At 46.1% G+C, this 17,500-nt stretch overlaps 2 protein-coding genes across 3 annotated transcripts in view; one reads left to right on the top strand and one right to left on the bottom strand.

The window, feature by feature from the left end:
- The window catches only part of vps13d (vacuolar protein sorting 13 homolog D), a 41,278-nt gene extending 32,608 nt beyond the window's left edge, over window positions 1–8,670 (top strand). For both annotated transcript variants that reach the window (XM_031566668.2, XM_031566667.2), the window contains 3 exons: window positions 1,817–1,948; window positions 5,193–5,433; window positions 5,744–8,670. In XM_031566668.2, the coding sequence (XP_031422528.1) occupies window positions 1,817–1,948; window positions 5,193–5,433; window positions 5,744–5,875 (505 nt within the window). In that variant the 3' untranslated portion in view covers window positions 5,876–8,670. The remainder of the gene's footprint in view (window positions 1–1,816; window positions 1,949–5,192; window positions 5,434–5,743) is intronic.
- Window positions 8,671–11,034: 2,364 nt separating this feature from the next.
- dhrs3a (dehydrogenase/reductase (SDR family) member 3a) lies at window positions 11,035–17,494 on the bottom strand. Its single transcript, XM_012820754.3, has 6 exons — window positions 17,210–17,494; window positions 13,877–14,020; window positions 13,592–13,711; window positions 12,469–12,707; window positions 12,014–12,139; window positions 11,035–11,643 (listed from the first exon to the last, which is right to left on the bottom strand). The coding sequence occupies exons 1-6, from the start codon at window positions 17,402–17,404 to the stop codon at window positions 11,559–11,561; spliced, it is 909 nt and encodes a 302-aa protein (XP_012676208.1). The 5' UTR covers window positions 17,405–17,494; the 3' UTR covers window positions 11,035–11,558.
- Window positions 17,495–17,500: the final 6 nt, after the last annotated feature.

The following is a 17,500-nucleotide window of genomic DNA, read 5'->3' as shown; positions in this document are numbered from 1 at the left end:
GGTTTTGATGCGTTGCTTTGACATTGTTTGCCACAAACATAACCAGACACCCTGAGATTTGGTGTGGAGTGATGTCACCGAGACAATGCGCCCGCTGCCTCGCGGGGGACGGGGAAAGTGACTCGCACACAAACAGGAGCGACCGGGACAAAAAGATCCCCAGGAAAGAACAGAAAAACATCCAGAAGAAACGCGAAACTGAAAACAGTCAGAGAGTTCTAGTGTCAAACTTTCTTCCCCTTAAGGGCATATTCACAACCATATTAAAAAAGCCCGAAAGGAATTACTATGCTGTTCACAACTTACTTAAAACTAACATGGCTTCATGTCACAATAATCATTGAAATGCAGTCTGGTTTGACCAACGAAGAAGACTGGCAACCAACCTTGAAACAAGCAAATGGCCAGTCCTCCTTGTCCTCTTCCTCTTCAATCCCACAATCCCCGGCTCTACACATGCCGCACACTTCACCTGCTCTCGCTCGCCATCAGGCTTAAAGCCATCACTAGTGGCAGCGGCAGTCACACTAATGGAATCACACTAATGGCACCGCATCATCAACTCCATTAGTCGTCCAGCTGGAACCTGCCAGCCCTAATCAAGACCCTAATGGGGAGCCCATCGCATCCAGTAGGACCCCAGCACTGCTGGCCAGGGCGAAGGAGGAAGAGGTGGGTGTTGGACAGGAGGAAGATGATGAAGAGGAGGGTGTTGGAGAGGAGGAAGAGGTGGGTGTTGGGCACAGGTTAGAGCTGGAGATGTGAGCTTTGGGAATCAAAGGATGCCAGCTGAAACACCGGGTTTCCATTTCACCCTGAGTGAAGTCATGACCCCCTCAGTACCTCTCTCACCTAGCCACAGCAATGAAGAGGGAGACTACAGATGACCCCCACTCAGAGGTGTCAGCCTACTGTTCAATGGGACTGATGGACACACCTGGGTCTGGTTGCCTAGGGTCTTTTCAGGCAGGGTGTCGTGTAGGGGGTTGGCTTTTGACCAGCAATCGTGTCTATTTCTACTGTGTGCATGCTTATCTGAAGGGACTTCCATTCCACTACATGCATACCTTTGTATATGCGTTTGACTTGTCTGATGCATCCTAGGTATCTTCCCATTGTTCATGCTGCAGGAGAAATTCCACAGTCACAGCTACAGTCCCAGCAAGTTGTCACACGAGCCGTTGTGAAACACACTACAGTGCACATTCCTGGAATAGTCCTGTGTAATTCAATGTCACAACCCCCCCCACACACACACAATCTCTCTCTCTCTCTCTCTCTCTCTCTCTCTCGCTTTCTCTCTATCTCACACACACACACACACACACACACACACACACACACACACACACACACACACACACACACACACACACACACACACACACACAACTTTTTGCAAGCTGTGTTACAGTAACGTGACCACTGTGGTATGTTTCAGTAGGCTTCAATAAGTGATGTTTGTGTGTGTGTTGGCAGCCCACAGCAAGTGAAAGCTGTGTTTGTTGGCTGAGAGTGGCAAAGTCATGGCTGAGTGTGCTGGTGTGTGTGTTGGCAGGCTGCAGTAAGTAACCATGGTTTGTGTGTGTTCTCTTTCCCTTTTTCTGTGTGTGTGTGTGTGTGTGTGTATACATGTGTGCGTGCATGCGCGTGGGCATGTTTTTTGTACATGCCTGTCTGGTCTGTGTGTGTGCGTGTGTGCGTGTGTGCGTGTGTGTGCGTGTGCGTGTGCGTGCGTGTGCGTGTGCGTGTGCGTGTGCGTGTGTGTGTGTGTGTGTGTGTGTGTGTGTGTGTGTGTCTGTGTGTCCACTGGCAGGCTGGGTGTGCAGCGCGTGAGGAAGCCTCGCTGCTGTAAGGGTCCTCAGGGTCTGCTGCCGCGCTTCTCCACCACGCAGGCGGACGGACAGGAGCAGCTCTTCCAGCTCACCGACAACATCCACTCAGAGTTGTGAGTCACGGCCTTCATCACTATCACTCCCTCTGTCATCCTCTCTCTCTCTCTTTCTCTTTCTTTTTCAGTCTCCTCGCTCTCTCTGTCTCTCCCTTGCTCTCTCTCCCTTCTTCCCTCCTCTCTGTCTCTCCCTTGCCCTCTCTCTCTCTCCCTTCTTCCCTCCTTTCTCTCTGGCTGTCTCTTGCTTTCTCTCTTCCTTCGTCTTTCCTCTCTGCCTCTTTCTTGCTTTCCCTCTCTCCATCCTTTCTGTCTCCCAGCCATCCTCTCTCCCTGTATGTCCCCTATTCTTCTCTTTCTCTCTCATCCACTCCCTCTTGCACTCTCCCCTCCCTCATACTCGTTTCTCTGCCCCCCATTCCGCTCTCCTCCCTCCCTATCCCTTCTGTCTCTCTCCATCTCTCTCTCCTTGTATCTCTTTCTTCCTCTGTTTCCTTCTTCCCGTATCTCTCCCTCCCTACTCGCCCCATGAAAACCTGATCTGAGAAACAGGGAGGTTTCTTTCTGCTCTGCCCCAGACTCTGGACAGATCATTTAATGAGAACTCAAATGAAAGCTGATCTGTCCAATGAAAAAATCTCTCTCTCTTTCTGTCTCTCTCTCTCTCTCTCTCTCTCTGTCTCTGTCTCTGTCTCTCTCTCTCTCTCTTTCTCTCTTTCTCTCTCTCTCTCTCTCTGCTCATGAATTCCTGTTCCATCTGCTGTAGATGAAAGGCACATAGGGTTGATTTAGAGGTAGGCTGAAGCGAAGTTGGCAAGAGATTGACCCTTTTATTTGAAGGGATTGCAGAGTTGTGGCAAGCAGGTGTGCAGCCTACTGCGCAGACATGGCTCATCTGAAAGGACTGAAGATACTCATACACATGCACACAAGTACACACACACGCAAGTACACACACACATATACAAGTAAACAAGCACACAAGTATAATGATATTATATATATATACAGTTTTATGCAAAAGTTTTGGCACCCCTCTGAGGTTGCATGTTAATTTGCTCTTTCTGGATAAGAAAACATCATAGCAATATGTCATTTATTTTTTTGACAAAGCTGGATAATGGGATGTTTTTCAGACAAAAATTCTTTATGTTGCAGTATTGAGTTGTATGAAATAAAATTGAATGTGAAAAATAGGCTAACAGGGTAATGCATTAAAAGTATTTTCTGCGTACTCACCACAAACAGAGTCGCTTGAGGTATGCAAAGGCTCATCTGGACAAGCCAGAATCATTTTGGAATAAAATGCTGTGGACAGATGAAACTAAGATAGAGTTATTTGGTCACAACCATAAGTGCTTTCCATCACGGAAAAAGAACTTGCTGCCTACTGTAAAATTTGTTGGAGGGTCCGTCATGCTATGGGTCTGTGTGGCTAGCACAGGTACTGGAAAACTTGTCAAAGTTGAGGGTCGTATGGATTCCACCCAGTATCAGCAGATTCTTGGAACAATGTTCAAGACTCAGTCAGGAAACTGAAGTGACGCCAGGGTTGGTTGTTTCAGCAGGACAACGATCCAAAGCATTGTTCAAAATCTACCAGGTTATTCATGCAGAGGCACAGATACAATGTTCTAGAATAGCCATCTCAGTCCCCAGACTTGAATATCATCTAAATGTATGGAATGATCTGAAGCAGGCTGTCCACGCTCGGCAGCCAAGGAGGAATGGTCCAAAATACCTGCAGCCAGAATTCAGGGATTTATCAGTGGCTATAAGCATCTACAGGCTGTTATTTCAGCAAAGGGAGGCTCTACCAAATATTGATGTGATTATTCCACTGGGGTGCCCACATTTTTGCACATATCTGTTATTGTTATGATGCACACTGCATTGTTTCTTTCGATTCAATAAATGTTATTACAGTTCTGAAATGTGACTTTTCCCGTAAGGTGTAAATGATGTCCAAATTAAGTCGCTGCTTTGAAAGACCAGCAGATCATAATCTGAAATAATGATAATTATCAGGGGTGCCCAAACTTTTGCATAAAACTGTGTGTGTGTGTATATATGTGTATATATATATATATATATATATATAGATATACATTCACACACACACACACACACACATTATTTGGAGTTTTATACACACATACTCTTTTTTTTACACACACACACACACACACACACACACACACACACACACACACACACACACACACACAGACTTTCTATCTCTCACACACACACACACACACATGCACACGCACATACATATACACACACACACACACACACGCACACGCACATAAATACACACACACACACTTTCCCCCCTCCCTCACTCAGTCGGGCCAGAGAGCATGTGTCACCTCTGGGGCTAATTAATCCAGATGAGCAGACCCCCTGCCCAGCCTCCTGACCTTTCCCCTCAGAGGTGGCCAAGTGGCAATTACTCTTTTCAGCGTGTTCTGTGTGCAGAGCACACACACACACACACACACACACACACTGACAGGCCTCTTCCCAACCCCATTCATTACCCTCTCAGACGCTGTCTGTATACATAGTTAATTCTGTGCGTCAGCTCTGGCACTAGCACGACAGGCGCTAATTGTAGGGTTAGCCACACACACTGCCACTCTGGCCTACCTGGGAAATGATAGGAACTTGGTGTAGCACGGCACCGTGGTGAGCTTTAACCATACATGACCAGAAAGGTGAGGTGAAGGGGGGGGGGGGTCTTTTATTGTCTAACTTTGCTCTGGCAAGGCGTTTGCTAATTGTAAGTTTAGCCACGCACCGGCACTCCAGGCTTTATGAGTATGACTAGTATATACAATGTTGCCAAACCTAGGGGTTTCAGAGATGATTCAGTGGACAGGAACTTGGTGTAACATAATAAGCTCTAACCGTAAATGTCAAAAAGGTCAGATGTCCTTGGTAGGTTATCACTGGTCTTGCCTCTGGCTCTGGGAAGCAGTGACATAATTCATCTCTCTCTCTCTCTCTCTCTCTCTCTCTTTCTCTCTCTCTGTGTGTCTCTCTCTCTCTCTCTCTCTCTCTCTCTCTCTGTTTCCTGTTCTTTGCATGTTCTGATGTTGTATGTGATGTAATGGTATAGTAATGTGAAGTAAAGTACTGGTTCAGTATTGTTTATTATTTCTAGGGTCCCCATTAGCTGAGCTTTACAGCCCTGCTATTCTTCCTGGGCTCTAAAAATGAGTGTTAACCCACCACCAACACACACCCCTCTCTCTCTCTGTCCCTCTCTCCCTCTCTCTTTCCCTCTGTCTGGCAGCTTCATCGCCGTGGAGCCCATAGACTCCTACTGCGTGCTCATCTCCTCCAAGGTGGTGTACTTCCTGAAGCCGGGTGAGTTTGTGGACCGGGAGGCCATCTTCCTGGAGGTGAAGTACGACGACCTCTACCACTGCCTGGTGTCCAGGGACCATGGGAAGGTGTATGTCCAGCTCACCAAGAAGGCCGAGAGCACCGGCAGCGGAGTGGCCATCCCAGGGCCGTCACAGCAGAAGCCCATGGTGAGAGCGGGGTGCTGGTGTGTGTGTTTGGGGGGTTGGGGGGCGGGGGGGGAGGGATGCTGGTGTGTGTGTGTGTGACTGTGTATGTTTAGGTGGTTGGAGGCAGGGTATTTATGTCTTTTTATATGTGCTATGAAGATATGTATGTGTGTGTGTTTGATAATGAGTGAATGTTGTTTGGTCGATATGTTGATCCCATGAAGATGGTAATCATGAGTTCAGTTGAGGTCTATGGAGAGAAAATGCACCCTGAAACCCAAAGAACTTCTCCCCCATTTCAACATTTGTGGGGTTCCTTTCTATCTGCCAGGTTCACGTGAAGAGCGAAAACCTGGCTGTGAAGATCTCCCAAGAAGTCAACTATGCCAAGAGCCTTTACTATGAGCAACAGCTGATGCTGCCGCCCAGCGAGAACGAGGACAGCTTGCTGCTGGACTCCTAATGAGCTCATCCCTGCAGGCTGGCAGGTGGGGCGTCTACACTCATCACTTCCCCAACACTGTTTGTTTCGGAGCTCCCACCTCATCACTGTTGAAGGCATCAGCCCCAAGGACCAGACACCCTGGCATGGAGGGACTTTTGTTATGCAATGCAGACAAATGGAGAGGGTCCTGTTTATGCCCCGCCAAGCACATTAGATGAAATATTATTAAAGAATATGCAATTATTTTATCAAGTGACGTGAAACAAAAAAAAAAAAAAGGAAATTTAAAAAGCTATTTTTGTTTAACAAACGTGTTTATAAGATTGCAGGTAATCCAATACGTTGCTAGATGTGCACATAGTCTTATAAATGTTTGTGTATAAGTACATAATGTACATATGTGTAGCTCTACACCAACACTATCTGCCCTGTACATATATGTGGTAAAGTAATTATGAAGGTTTATATTGAAGTTAAAACTTAAAACTTTTAAAAAAAAACTAACACAAAAACAAACAAATGCTGTACAAAACTGCCTTGAATTTGTTTTCTCTTCTCTGTGTATGGAGATGTTTTTCTGGTGTGTGTGTGAGAGTGTGTGTGAGCTCACTTATAAATTGCACTGACTGTAGATGTGGCGAGCCTGCAGCTGCTCCCACCACTCACCAGTGGCTCACAGCCCAAACTGACACAGGGAAACCATAACTTGACTGCACTCTCTCACCCCCTCACTCTCTCACCCTCTCATTCTCTCCCTCTCTCACTCTCTCACCCTCTCATCCTCTCATCCTCTCACCCTCTCACCCTCTCACCCGCTCACCCTCTCACCGCACACTGCCCACTCCTGACTGGGCCATCTGCACATTCGCCCGAAAAGGAGTATTTCAGCTTTTTTCTCTTTCTTTCTTTCTTTCTTTCTTTCTTTGTTTTAATCTATTTTGTATTAGAAGGATTCATATTTTCTTTTCCTCTGTGATCCCTCTTCCTTGAGAGAGAGAGAGAGTGTGTGTGTGTGTGAGTGTGGTTAGTGTGTGTGTGTGTGTGTGTGTGTGGTGAGTGCTATCCCCTCTCTGCTGTAAAGGGACGCAGTCCTCTTTCGGGGTTGGTTGCCCATTTATCCAAAGCTTGTGAAGAGAGAAAGTGACGAGTGCTTGAGCTTCTTAATAAACTGACCTTGATGTGAAGTGCGTAACTATACAACTTCAACTTTCTCTCTCTCATTTTTTCCTTCTAATAAAGCACCACTGCTCAGCAGTATTTCAGACTGACGTTCTGTGCCTTTTATTGATGTTACTGGACGTGTTTTGGATTTTCCAAATGTAATAATTCTTCTTCAGTCTGTTTCACAAATGCCAGGGTCAACGCTGTTCTCGTTTTTCTGCATTTCTCCATTTCCCATCTCATCTCATGGCTCCCAGTTCATGTCCAGCTATTCCTCCATCAGCATGTACCCAACTCTGACCATGTAGGCTTCTTCTATTCCTCCATCAGCATGTACCCAACTCTGACCATGTAGGCTTCTTCTATTCCTCCATCAGCATGTACCCAACTCTGACCATGTAGGCTTCTTCTATTCCTCCATCAGCATGTACCCAACTCTGACCATGTAGGCTCCTTCTATTCCTCCATCAGCATGTACCCAACTATGACCATGTAGGCTCCTTCTATTCCTCCATCAGCATGTACCCAACTCTGACCATGTAGGCTCCTTCTATTCCTCCATCAGCATGTACCCAACTCTGACCATGTAGGCTCCTTCCATGTGAACTCTCTGGTTAGATGGGATGTATTATGCCACTGCTTTGGCACCCTCCTGGTGAAATCATCCTCCCAGCTTGAATGCAGTTGATTTATCAGGAGACCCTCTTTTTATCTGCTGACTCCTCCCAGGTGTTCGCAGGTAAATCATCAGGTCTGCCTCATAAAACACTGGAGAAGTAATTTAAGGGTTTACTCGTAGTAAACACATGTAGCTGTGTACACCATGTTCCATGAAGGGCATTATTATGAATGTGTAGCACTGGAGAGAGAGAGAGAGAGAGAGTATTATACTGGCTTTGCAGTCCAGTTAAAATTATTTCAATATACTATTCTTCGGTGACTGGAAATTCAGCTGTTAAAATGCAACCATGTCAGTTTTATTTACTTTACTTTGTAAATTGAATTTTAAAATCCTTGATCCTTGGCTTAGTCACTGAGTATCTTTCGAGGTGTTTTATGAAGGACTCCATGTGAGATTAGTCTTTCCTAACAATCTCCCTCGACTACAGACAGGAAGTGGCGATCGCCAGTGACCTGGGAATAGTTTTATGACCCCCAGCACTCAGTCCTGTTCGGACCCATTAACCAACAAGAACACTTTTAAGTGCTGCTTTAAGGGGCCTTTTGATGTTTATTTCCCAAGATCTTCCCCTAAAATCCTTAAACCCTTGCCAGTGAAAAAGGAAAAACTCACTGGAAATGTATCCTCTTGCGCTGTTGAGCTACTTTGTTTATCCTTCACATTTTACATGTTACTGATACACAGGTCAAGTAGTAACAGACCTTGAAAAGGTATTCCATTTTTTTAGTTTTCCATACAGAACTTCTCTGTCTCTGTGAAAAGGCATTGGATCTCACTGACTACTGTAGTGCTCATTGTGTTTAAAGGCACTGTTATTCATTCTTTTTTTTTTACTTCGGTCATACTGAAAACATTCTCACTACAGCTACCATATGTGATCATACAGTGTGCGAAAATGTGTGTGTTTTTCCAAAATGTACATACTGTAAAGGTTGATAATAAAACTAAATGAAATGATTGGTCACTGGAATGGTGTCTAGTGGTGTGTTATTCATGCTCAAGATCGATATCTGCTTTCTCCACATACTACCAAAAGATGTCTTTACACGACAGTCTGAAGTTGTCCCCAAGGTGACTTGGTTTTATCCAGATATGAAGACTTAGAAGGATTTAGTTTTACCCATTTGTTTTTCTGTACTATTCTTTTCCAAGGATGTTTCAGGTCACATATCAACAGGAAACAGAAAAATAAAATGTTGCCTCATAGCTGAGAGTTATGTTCAGAAACTACTCTAAAATGTCATGAATGCTTCAAAAGATTTTGACAAGCACTAATTTTAGAAAGCACATTGACTCATGGTTGGAGTAAACCCTCCAAGCACTGGTCTCCAGCAAAGAGAGGCAAAAACAGAGGTGGAGGAGTGTGTGTGTGTGTGTGTGTGTGTGTGTGTGTGTGTGTGTGCAAGGGGGGTGGGTGGGCTCCCTAGAGTTCAACAGTCTTACATTCCAGTACGCTAACCTTAATTCTTCTTCCTGATTGGCAGGCTAATGGCGGCTCAGAGGTCTGCCCCTGACCGGGAGAGTGGCCCTGGGTGCGTTTGTCTCTCTTCCCAGAGCACACTCAGTGTGCCAACATCAGAAGGCCTGGGAGAGTGCGCTGGGCTGGCTAATTCAGGAGAGTTGGACGGCGGCTTTCTTTTTGCTGTTGCCCAAGAACAGCCCCTGTGCCGGGGGGGGGGGGGGGGGGGTTGAATGCGAATGTGTGTTTCACTACACATCAAGAGCCGTTCACCTAAGCTGTTTATTTACCTTCATTCATGTCCAGATGGTCTATGAAATGATGTTTATAAATAAATGGACCTGCAGGAGTGCCTGAGCAATGCACTGCTTGACTGGTTTTACGTAGCCTCAAAGGACTCCCAAAATGGGAATTTATGAAGGTCATAAAAGCTGGCTATGAATTGCCCATTGTGGCATAAAAGGCTCTTTTTTCCTCAGAATCGTCTCACATGAACATCTATAACAATAAACATGCTACCATGAAGGGTGAGGTATTCTATTAAAACACATTCAAGGCCAATTTGTCAAATGGAGCCATAACATATGTCCTGCAAATGCCCTCCACTGCTGTTGGACCCTTCTTCTTCTTTTCCACCTGTTGCCGAGCTCATGAAACTGCCTGATTGCCTGGGTAAAGAGTTCAGCCCAGGGTGAGCTGTCTGTCCAACATACTCCTCAAATTTATCTACTATTTGGCTAACCTTGCTCTGAACTCACCCCCTGAGATTTGAGCTGTCTTTTCCAACACACATGCACTCCGCAGTGCAGTTCCCTGACCCCTTTCCCTATTCTGAAGCTGTCTAAACTCCAATGGCTGCTTCCCAGAAAACCTATTCCCTCAGGCAACATCGGTATGAGCTACCGTACTGTGCGAATTCTCTGTAAACAGAAAAGAATGGAGCTGAAAATGTTTATGTAAAACAAATCTTATGGAGAAATGAGTCTAGGAAGGGAATTGCTGGCTGAGGATATTTGACAAGCCCCTAGTGATCGACCTTAGTAGATTCTGTGGACATTTCTCTGTATTGCCCTTCCTTTTCTTTCTTAGGTGACTACAACACCTTCAACAAACACAAAAAGTCTTCAAAGTAACAAAGTCTTTCAAATTTCTTAAAATCTACTCACTCTTCTTAATTTCCCCTACATCCATCTTGCACCTTTTAATGTGAAACATTCCCCGTGATTTCTCTTAACCTGTTGGTTTTGAGTAATCCCAAATCATCCTTGATGATTCATGTGCCAGTCTCATTAATAATTCCCTTTTATACTTCGTTTCTGTTTTGATAGTGAAGACTGGCTGCTTCATATAGCAGCACAGACACATAAACTATGTTATCACAGAGACAGTGAACAGCTGTAAGTAACTTGAACGTGGGTCTCACTTGATGGGCTAGAGGTTTGCCTCATGCGTTATCAAAAACAGAACAGAGTTCTCTCATTCTATCGCTGTCTCTCCAGACCTAGGAGTTGGTGACAGAATGGGATTAATGCTGGGAGGTAAAACTGCTCGTGGGAGAGGGTGGACAGACTCCTCTAACGTTCTAGGACCCCCAAACCCCCCAAACCACACACCCCCCCCTCAGCTTGCCTCCCAAAAGGACTACCTTCTCCAGCATACGTTGCCGTAGAGAGCCCAATGTTATGACAACTCTTAACTAAAGCATTGTGAGCTCATGATTGGCCAGACTAAAACAAAGGAATGTTGACCATGAAAGCCGTCTGATGTTGGCCAGGACACAAACAACCACACACAGAGAGGCAGCGACCCAGAGCGCGCTCTCTCTACCCCATAAACAAACACACACATACACACATAGCGACTCACTGCACTGTGTCAGGATTAAATACCGTATTTATTCAATATTAGCATCAATATTGATAAATGAGATGTATTTACTTATGTGCAAACAAACAAACACGTTCAGATGCATTTTATTATAAAATGGTTAAAATTTGTTAAAAATCTACAACATATAACCCAAGCCACCCCAGACACGGGTGTCTAGTGGGCACAACTTTTTCTTGATAACCCGCCACTCCATACAGTATCCCAGACTGAAGCAGGATATCACATTGGAGTTCAAATGTGGACCAAGGATATGTACCATTCAGTCTAGAGCTTCAAAGTTCCTGGTGATAGCAACTAAGATCATGAACCCCTTTTAACATACACGATATGGTTGGATATGGTACAACAGCTCTGGTGATGTTAAGGCCTCAGCTGCCAGAGCCACCGTGGAGCTCAAACGTGAGTGTGTGTGTACTCTGTGGGTTTTTTATTGTTTATTTTTTTCTTGCAGTGCACACATGCTCATGATGTCTTGTTTTCTTTGATTGCCTATCGCCGCTGAGCGCCCTCTAAGTCCTCCCCTTGAATGTGTTCATGCAGGTGTAGCTCCCTGCGAATCTCTGGATCTCCTCCAATGCGGACAGAGGCAAGAGGCTGTTGAGGCAATAAAGAACAGATGCTTAGTCAGGCTGACCAGAGCCCAAAAACAACAAAGACGGGGGGGGGGATATTAGATTGATGAAGATGGATTAATATTGAGTCTGTTGGCTATGATGTTACACTGTGGAGGTTAGTCTCATCCTGACAGCTGCAAATGGATAGGGTACTATAGAGAGGGAGGACATTAGTTTTGGATTTCTAAGGAGAGAATTGATGGATGGCTTTTGTCTTCTTTTTTTTCTGCCACTATTATGTATCTCCACTTCTGATGGCTATTGAACTACATGATTAATGAGTTCAAGAAGATGATCAATCAAATTTTGTGTGAAAACAAAGTTGATAGATATCTGCTGAGTAAACCCACTTCTTGAGGATGATGAGGATATGCATAGTCCAAGGCAGATGGACGAAGGCTTTATTACTTCTGACGCCCTCCACAGTGCGCTGGGCCACCGTCTCCGGTTTCAGAGGAGGGAAGAGCTGTGGGAACCTGGGAGATAGGAGTTGTATTAAAAGACAAGCAGGAAAGGATCAAAACTAAACCACGACATGACTTTACTGTCACAACTGGAGCTCTGTAAATCGACTCCAACAATTTTTCTTCAAATCACACCTTCTCCAGTCTTGTCACACTCCTTGATTAAGGCTAACAGAATCCTTCTTTATTTCTTCTGTCATTTCTCTACATAGCAACACACAATGCTTCTCTCTTTGACTCTATTTTGTGTCATTCTGTATGTTTGTAAAAATTTTAAAAATAAATATATAACAGAATGCTCTGTGGTGACACAGACACTTTCCCGGGCCCCCGTGCCGTACCTGACTCTCATGCCCTGGAACATCTCTGTGTTGGTGTGGAAGGGCAGAACGGTGGTGCAGCCCACGCCGGGGCAGTCCAGCAGGCCCAGCGTCAGGCTCTCCATGAAGGCCAGCGAGGAGGCCTTGGAGGTGCAGTAGTCTATAGCCCCGGGGATGGCCGATATGGAGAGGATGGAGTTCATGCACACCACGTGGCCGTTGCAAAGCTCCAGCATCCGGGGCAGGAAGGCCTTTGTGGTCTGGGGGGTGGAGAGAGAAGAGAGGAAGGAGGTCAGAAAGAGAACGACTCAACATTTTTTTTTTGTGTTGTCATGCATTTTGGATATTCCTTCCACCTCCTCCTCTTGAGACAGAGGAGTTTCCAACAGCAATAGGAGAGAGTGAGTGTGTGTGTGTGTGTGTGTGTGTGTGTGTGTGTGTGTGTGTGTGTGTGTGGCGGGGGGGGGGGTGGGGGGGGGGGGGTGATGTGGTAGGGGTGGGGGCTGCTTACAATCCCGACCATCAGGAAAAACCTAAACCTATGGCCAACCGCAGGTTTTGATTCCTTTCGCAGATGTCTGCGTTTCCCCCCAGCGTTCATCCTGCGGACAGGCACGCGCGTTTGATCTTCACTCAGATGATGAATGGCTGGGCGCCACTCTTAATGCATAGAACTCTGCCTCTGTCATTCACTGTTCTATCACCCACGGCCCCTGGGGAGAGCCCAGACTAATTGAGAATGCAGGGACTGTTATGAATCGAAAGATGGATCATTATCGCGCTTGTCTTTCGCCAGTCATTTGGTCTTCAAATTCAGTCTGTCTGTTTCATCATCGCTCTGCTGTTTCACAACTTTGTTATTTTATTGAAAACAAGGATTCTCAGGGGTTGCTTTGAAGTATGTCCAGTGACTGGGTTTGTTTAAGAAACTTCACGAGAGGTTCTGCTTACTTCACGAGAGGAATGCACTGTTTAGTGCTGACCTCTGATTTTTTGGCAAAAACTCCCTATAACCATGGAGCACACAGTCTGTGAACTAAAATAAGCGAACTGACAAGAATGTCATTCTGCATGGTCCATAATATATATACATCTTAGGGTTCATGTTAGGGTATCAAAATGAGAACATTATTTGGCTTCTCACCCAGAATTGGCCTAGTGTGTTGATGTGCTGCGTTTTCAGAAGAGCGTCGTCATCGCTGTTCATCAGACTCTTTCCATGAACCACAGCCGCATTATTCACCAGAATAGTGACATCACCCACCTGGATATATATAGATGAAGACATTCACATTCCGAGACACACTTATAGCAGCACAGACTTTACATCAAAGTAATTGTAAAATGCCCTATTCCAAATTCCAATTCCTTACTGCAGTAAACTTAAAAAAATATTCCTAAATTTCAGAATTCTAAATTCCGACTCTACCTTCTCCCTAAGGATCTTGGCCTGCTGGTACACTTCCTCTCGGTTGCCCACGTCACACACAAAGTAGTGGCACTCCGTTCCCAACAGTGTGATCTCTTCACTGGTCTCCTTAAGACACTTCTCTGTGCGGCCCCACAGGATCACCTGCCACAGGGGAGGAGAGAGAGAGAGAGAGAGAGAGAGAGAGAGAGAGAGAGAGAAAGAAAGAGAGAGAGAGAGAGAGAGAGAGAGAGAGAGACACAGTCATTGTCACATTCCTCTGTCAACAACCCAGTCTGGGAGACATGAAGACAAATGAGGGTTGGGGGGGGGGGGGGCGGGGGGGGGTGACCGTAAAGAAAAATGTGATTAGGCACAGCAAACACTGAGGTTAAAACCACACCATTCATCACACTGGATGGAACGGCGATGCAATCCAAGACCAATGTGTTCTTCCAAGAAAAGCCATACACAGATTTATTCCCGGTCTCCCTCTCTCTCTCTCTCTCTCTCTCTCTCTATATCTCTCTCTCAGTGCTATGCAGAGGGACTTTCAACATGAATGAGCCGGCCAGGAGAGAGTGACAGAGCCGACGGGTCAGTCGGTAAAGTGCGGTTCAGGCCTTGGCGATTAGATCTGCCATTCTTGTGGGGTCAGGGAGAGGTAATGAACACAAGCGTGAACCCCTTTCTCCTGCTCCCCCTCTCCCACCCCCTGCCCCTCCTCCCTGCCCTCATCTCTCTCACACTCTCTCAAAGAGATTACACGGCTCAGTCGGCCGGTGAGCCCCACAATTTTCTGGTCACGGACTCTCAAACAGTACGTGTGTGTGGGGCACAGGGAGGGCTCCACTCATCAGGAGCTATCTTTGTGCTGACACACAGGGCCATGTGGAGACTGGCCCAGGATTGCCTGAGCATTTCAAATGAGTGACCTTTGATGATTATTTTATGGACCACTGTGAGACAGACAACAGACATAACAGGACAGTACAACTCCAATTTAAACTTTTTTCATACATCCACTACATTGTTATTTGGAAATGCTAAGCCTCAATCGTGAAATGTGTATACAATCAGGATGTAAACAGTATCATCTTTCACTATTTAGCACCCTAATTGCATACTTGTGCAATTAATTCATCTCATTTTTCTGATATTCCAAAGAGAGTCTAGCCTAGTTTCTAGCATAAACAACTGACACCAGCAACAGGTATGCAGCAGGCTTGGAACTCCCTGGGCTGGGTGCAGATGTAGGCCATCCTCACCCTCTCTCACATCTGCTGAGTGACTCGCCTGCTGACTTGTGTCTAACTACTGTCACAAACAAGACATGGAGAGTGTCCCGTTATCAGGAAAAGTTCAAGCCACAGAGGCCCTGAGGAGGGCAAAGGGAGGGGATACATAGCGAAGGGAAGGGGGCGGTGAGGGGGAGAGAGAGGCACAGGGAGTTCAGGAGGCAGTCGCCTGCCGCCGTCCCATTAGCACACAGACCGAGGGGTCAGGAACAGGGCAATGCCCAGCTGGGAACAGAGAAACAGGCTCTCTCTGCCGCAGCTCCAACTCCAGCTAACCCCCTCCCTCCGCCCCCCTTCGCTCGTTCTCATTTACATAATACTTCCTTATGGAGTTGCTATCAGTCTCGGACCACGCTGTTCAAGCAAAACATGAAGCTACATTCAAAGGACACGAAATACTCTCACATTTTCTTATCAATGGGAACAGACCTTGTTTTGGTACTGCTAACCCACCCTGAAAAGGAACCGGTGTTGTCTGGTGCGGTTTTCAGGCCAGCCGGCTTATGCAAGGCCAGGAAACGCTGACTGGGATATTCCCGACCGAACAGTGAACGGGGCTCGAGCGCACTCACGGCAGGCTTGCCAGTGACACTTCAGGGCAGATCTACCTTGGACAGACACTCATCTCCCTTTTCAATGGGCCAGACAGTAGAGGAATACTCTGCCAAGCGTAGTCGACGTGACCCATGTCTACTTGGCTCTGTTTTGGCCCTCCAGTCACACGCACATAAGCCTACACTCACGAATTCAGAGGACGACCGGGCCTTCTTTTACAAAACACAACTTCCCACTGGGGGGAAGAGTCCGCTCAATAACACTAATGACATCATCACCCTTTGCACCACGAAGCTGGCTGACCTGCCAATGAACCTGTGTCGGGTAACCAATCTGCAAGGTGCTCAGCTGCCGGTCACAACGCCAGCGCTGCCATCTATTCTCACACTTTAACACATGCACAGTGATGGGAGACACATCCTCGCCCGTGCAACCCTCTTCCCCACTGGCACGTACCCATGCTGTACATCACTTAAGGAACTACGGAACTGCGATGTGTTCTTTCCCCTCCGGTGTGTTTAATGGGACTAGCGGTGCCGTGACCTGCAGGCTGTAACCATGCATTAATTCTAAACACATCTGGCCGCCCTCGAAACGATCCCAGCCACCAGGGACAGACAGACATGAGCAGGGAGGCTTCAGAGTCTCATGTCAGTACAATCCGACAAATCCCGCTTGTCAGCACCCCATTGTTGGCAATTTGAAAAGACACGATGGCGGAGGAAACACCTGTGTTTGCGTGTGTGCTTTTTTGGAAGTAAAAATGGAAGTGAAAATACACAGCGTGGGTTCATAACCGATGACAAGAGCTCTGCTGAGTTCATATTCCAATGTCAGAAGTAGCAGTCTGTCTTACATGCACAGAGTTCAAGAGTTGAGCAAATGGAAACCGGCCCAGCAAGGCAATGATGGAAACATTGCTCTCACCAAAGCCACAAAATAATTCAAATCCCTTTCAGCGTGATAAACCACAATAGCCTTACAAGGTCCGTTAAATGTATCTGGCCATCCCAAATCTACTGTCATTTCGCGCAGTCATGTAAGTGGCACGGTAGGTGACCTACTTAAGGCGTTACCTGACTTTCACCTCAGTGTTTGTATATTAGAGTGAAGACAGGATTTCTGCGACTGACCTTGTAATCTAAGCCTGTCACAACACAAGGCTGTTTCCGTCGCTGGATCAGAGTTGTATAAACACTCTCAAGACAGAGATAATTGCACTTCCATAAGAACAGGTTATGGGTCATTTTATTAATGTCATTGAATTAGTCTAAAACACCCTTGTGAGATGACGAAGACAACGCTCTTTTTGGCTGGAGCTGTGACTTCCTAGCTATAGCTTACTACAACGTGTCAGTAAGCTACAATTGAAGAGAATATGATGAGCAGCAGCAGCATCTATTACAGTTAGCCTACACGGCAATAGTTATTATTCTAGTTCAATAATATAGACACTATTGTAAATCAAACCCTGGGGCGTAGAGAGGAGAGTGTAGCTTACCTTTCTCGCCCCTTGTTTCGCAAACTCGTGCGCAAGGTGACGACCAATGCCCCTTCCACCGCCGGTTATCAATACAACATCCCCACTCAAGTCCCTGCGTTTACAGGGAAGCAACAGGCTCAAGCCTGCTTTGAGTATACTACACAGCATTTGAACTGGGAAAAGCACAGCCCTACATATATTCTTGAGATCCATTGTATCCTTCTGTTACCTGTTGTAGACTTTTGTCAACAGTCGAAATGCTCGAAAATGCAGATGTCCGTACAAGTCAAGAATAGATTACTGTCACTT

The sequence above is a fragment of the Clupea harengus genome, chromosome 4 (assembly GCF_900700415.2).
Source record: "Clupea harengus chromosome 4, Ch_v2.0.2, whole genome shotgun sequence".
Lineage (NCBI taxonomy): Eukaryota > Metazoa > Chordata > Actinopteri > Clupeiformes > Clupeidae > Clupea > Clupea harengus.
Note: the sequence above shows the minus strand (reverse complement) of the source record. Positions and strands in the feature narration are given on the sequence as shown.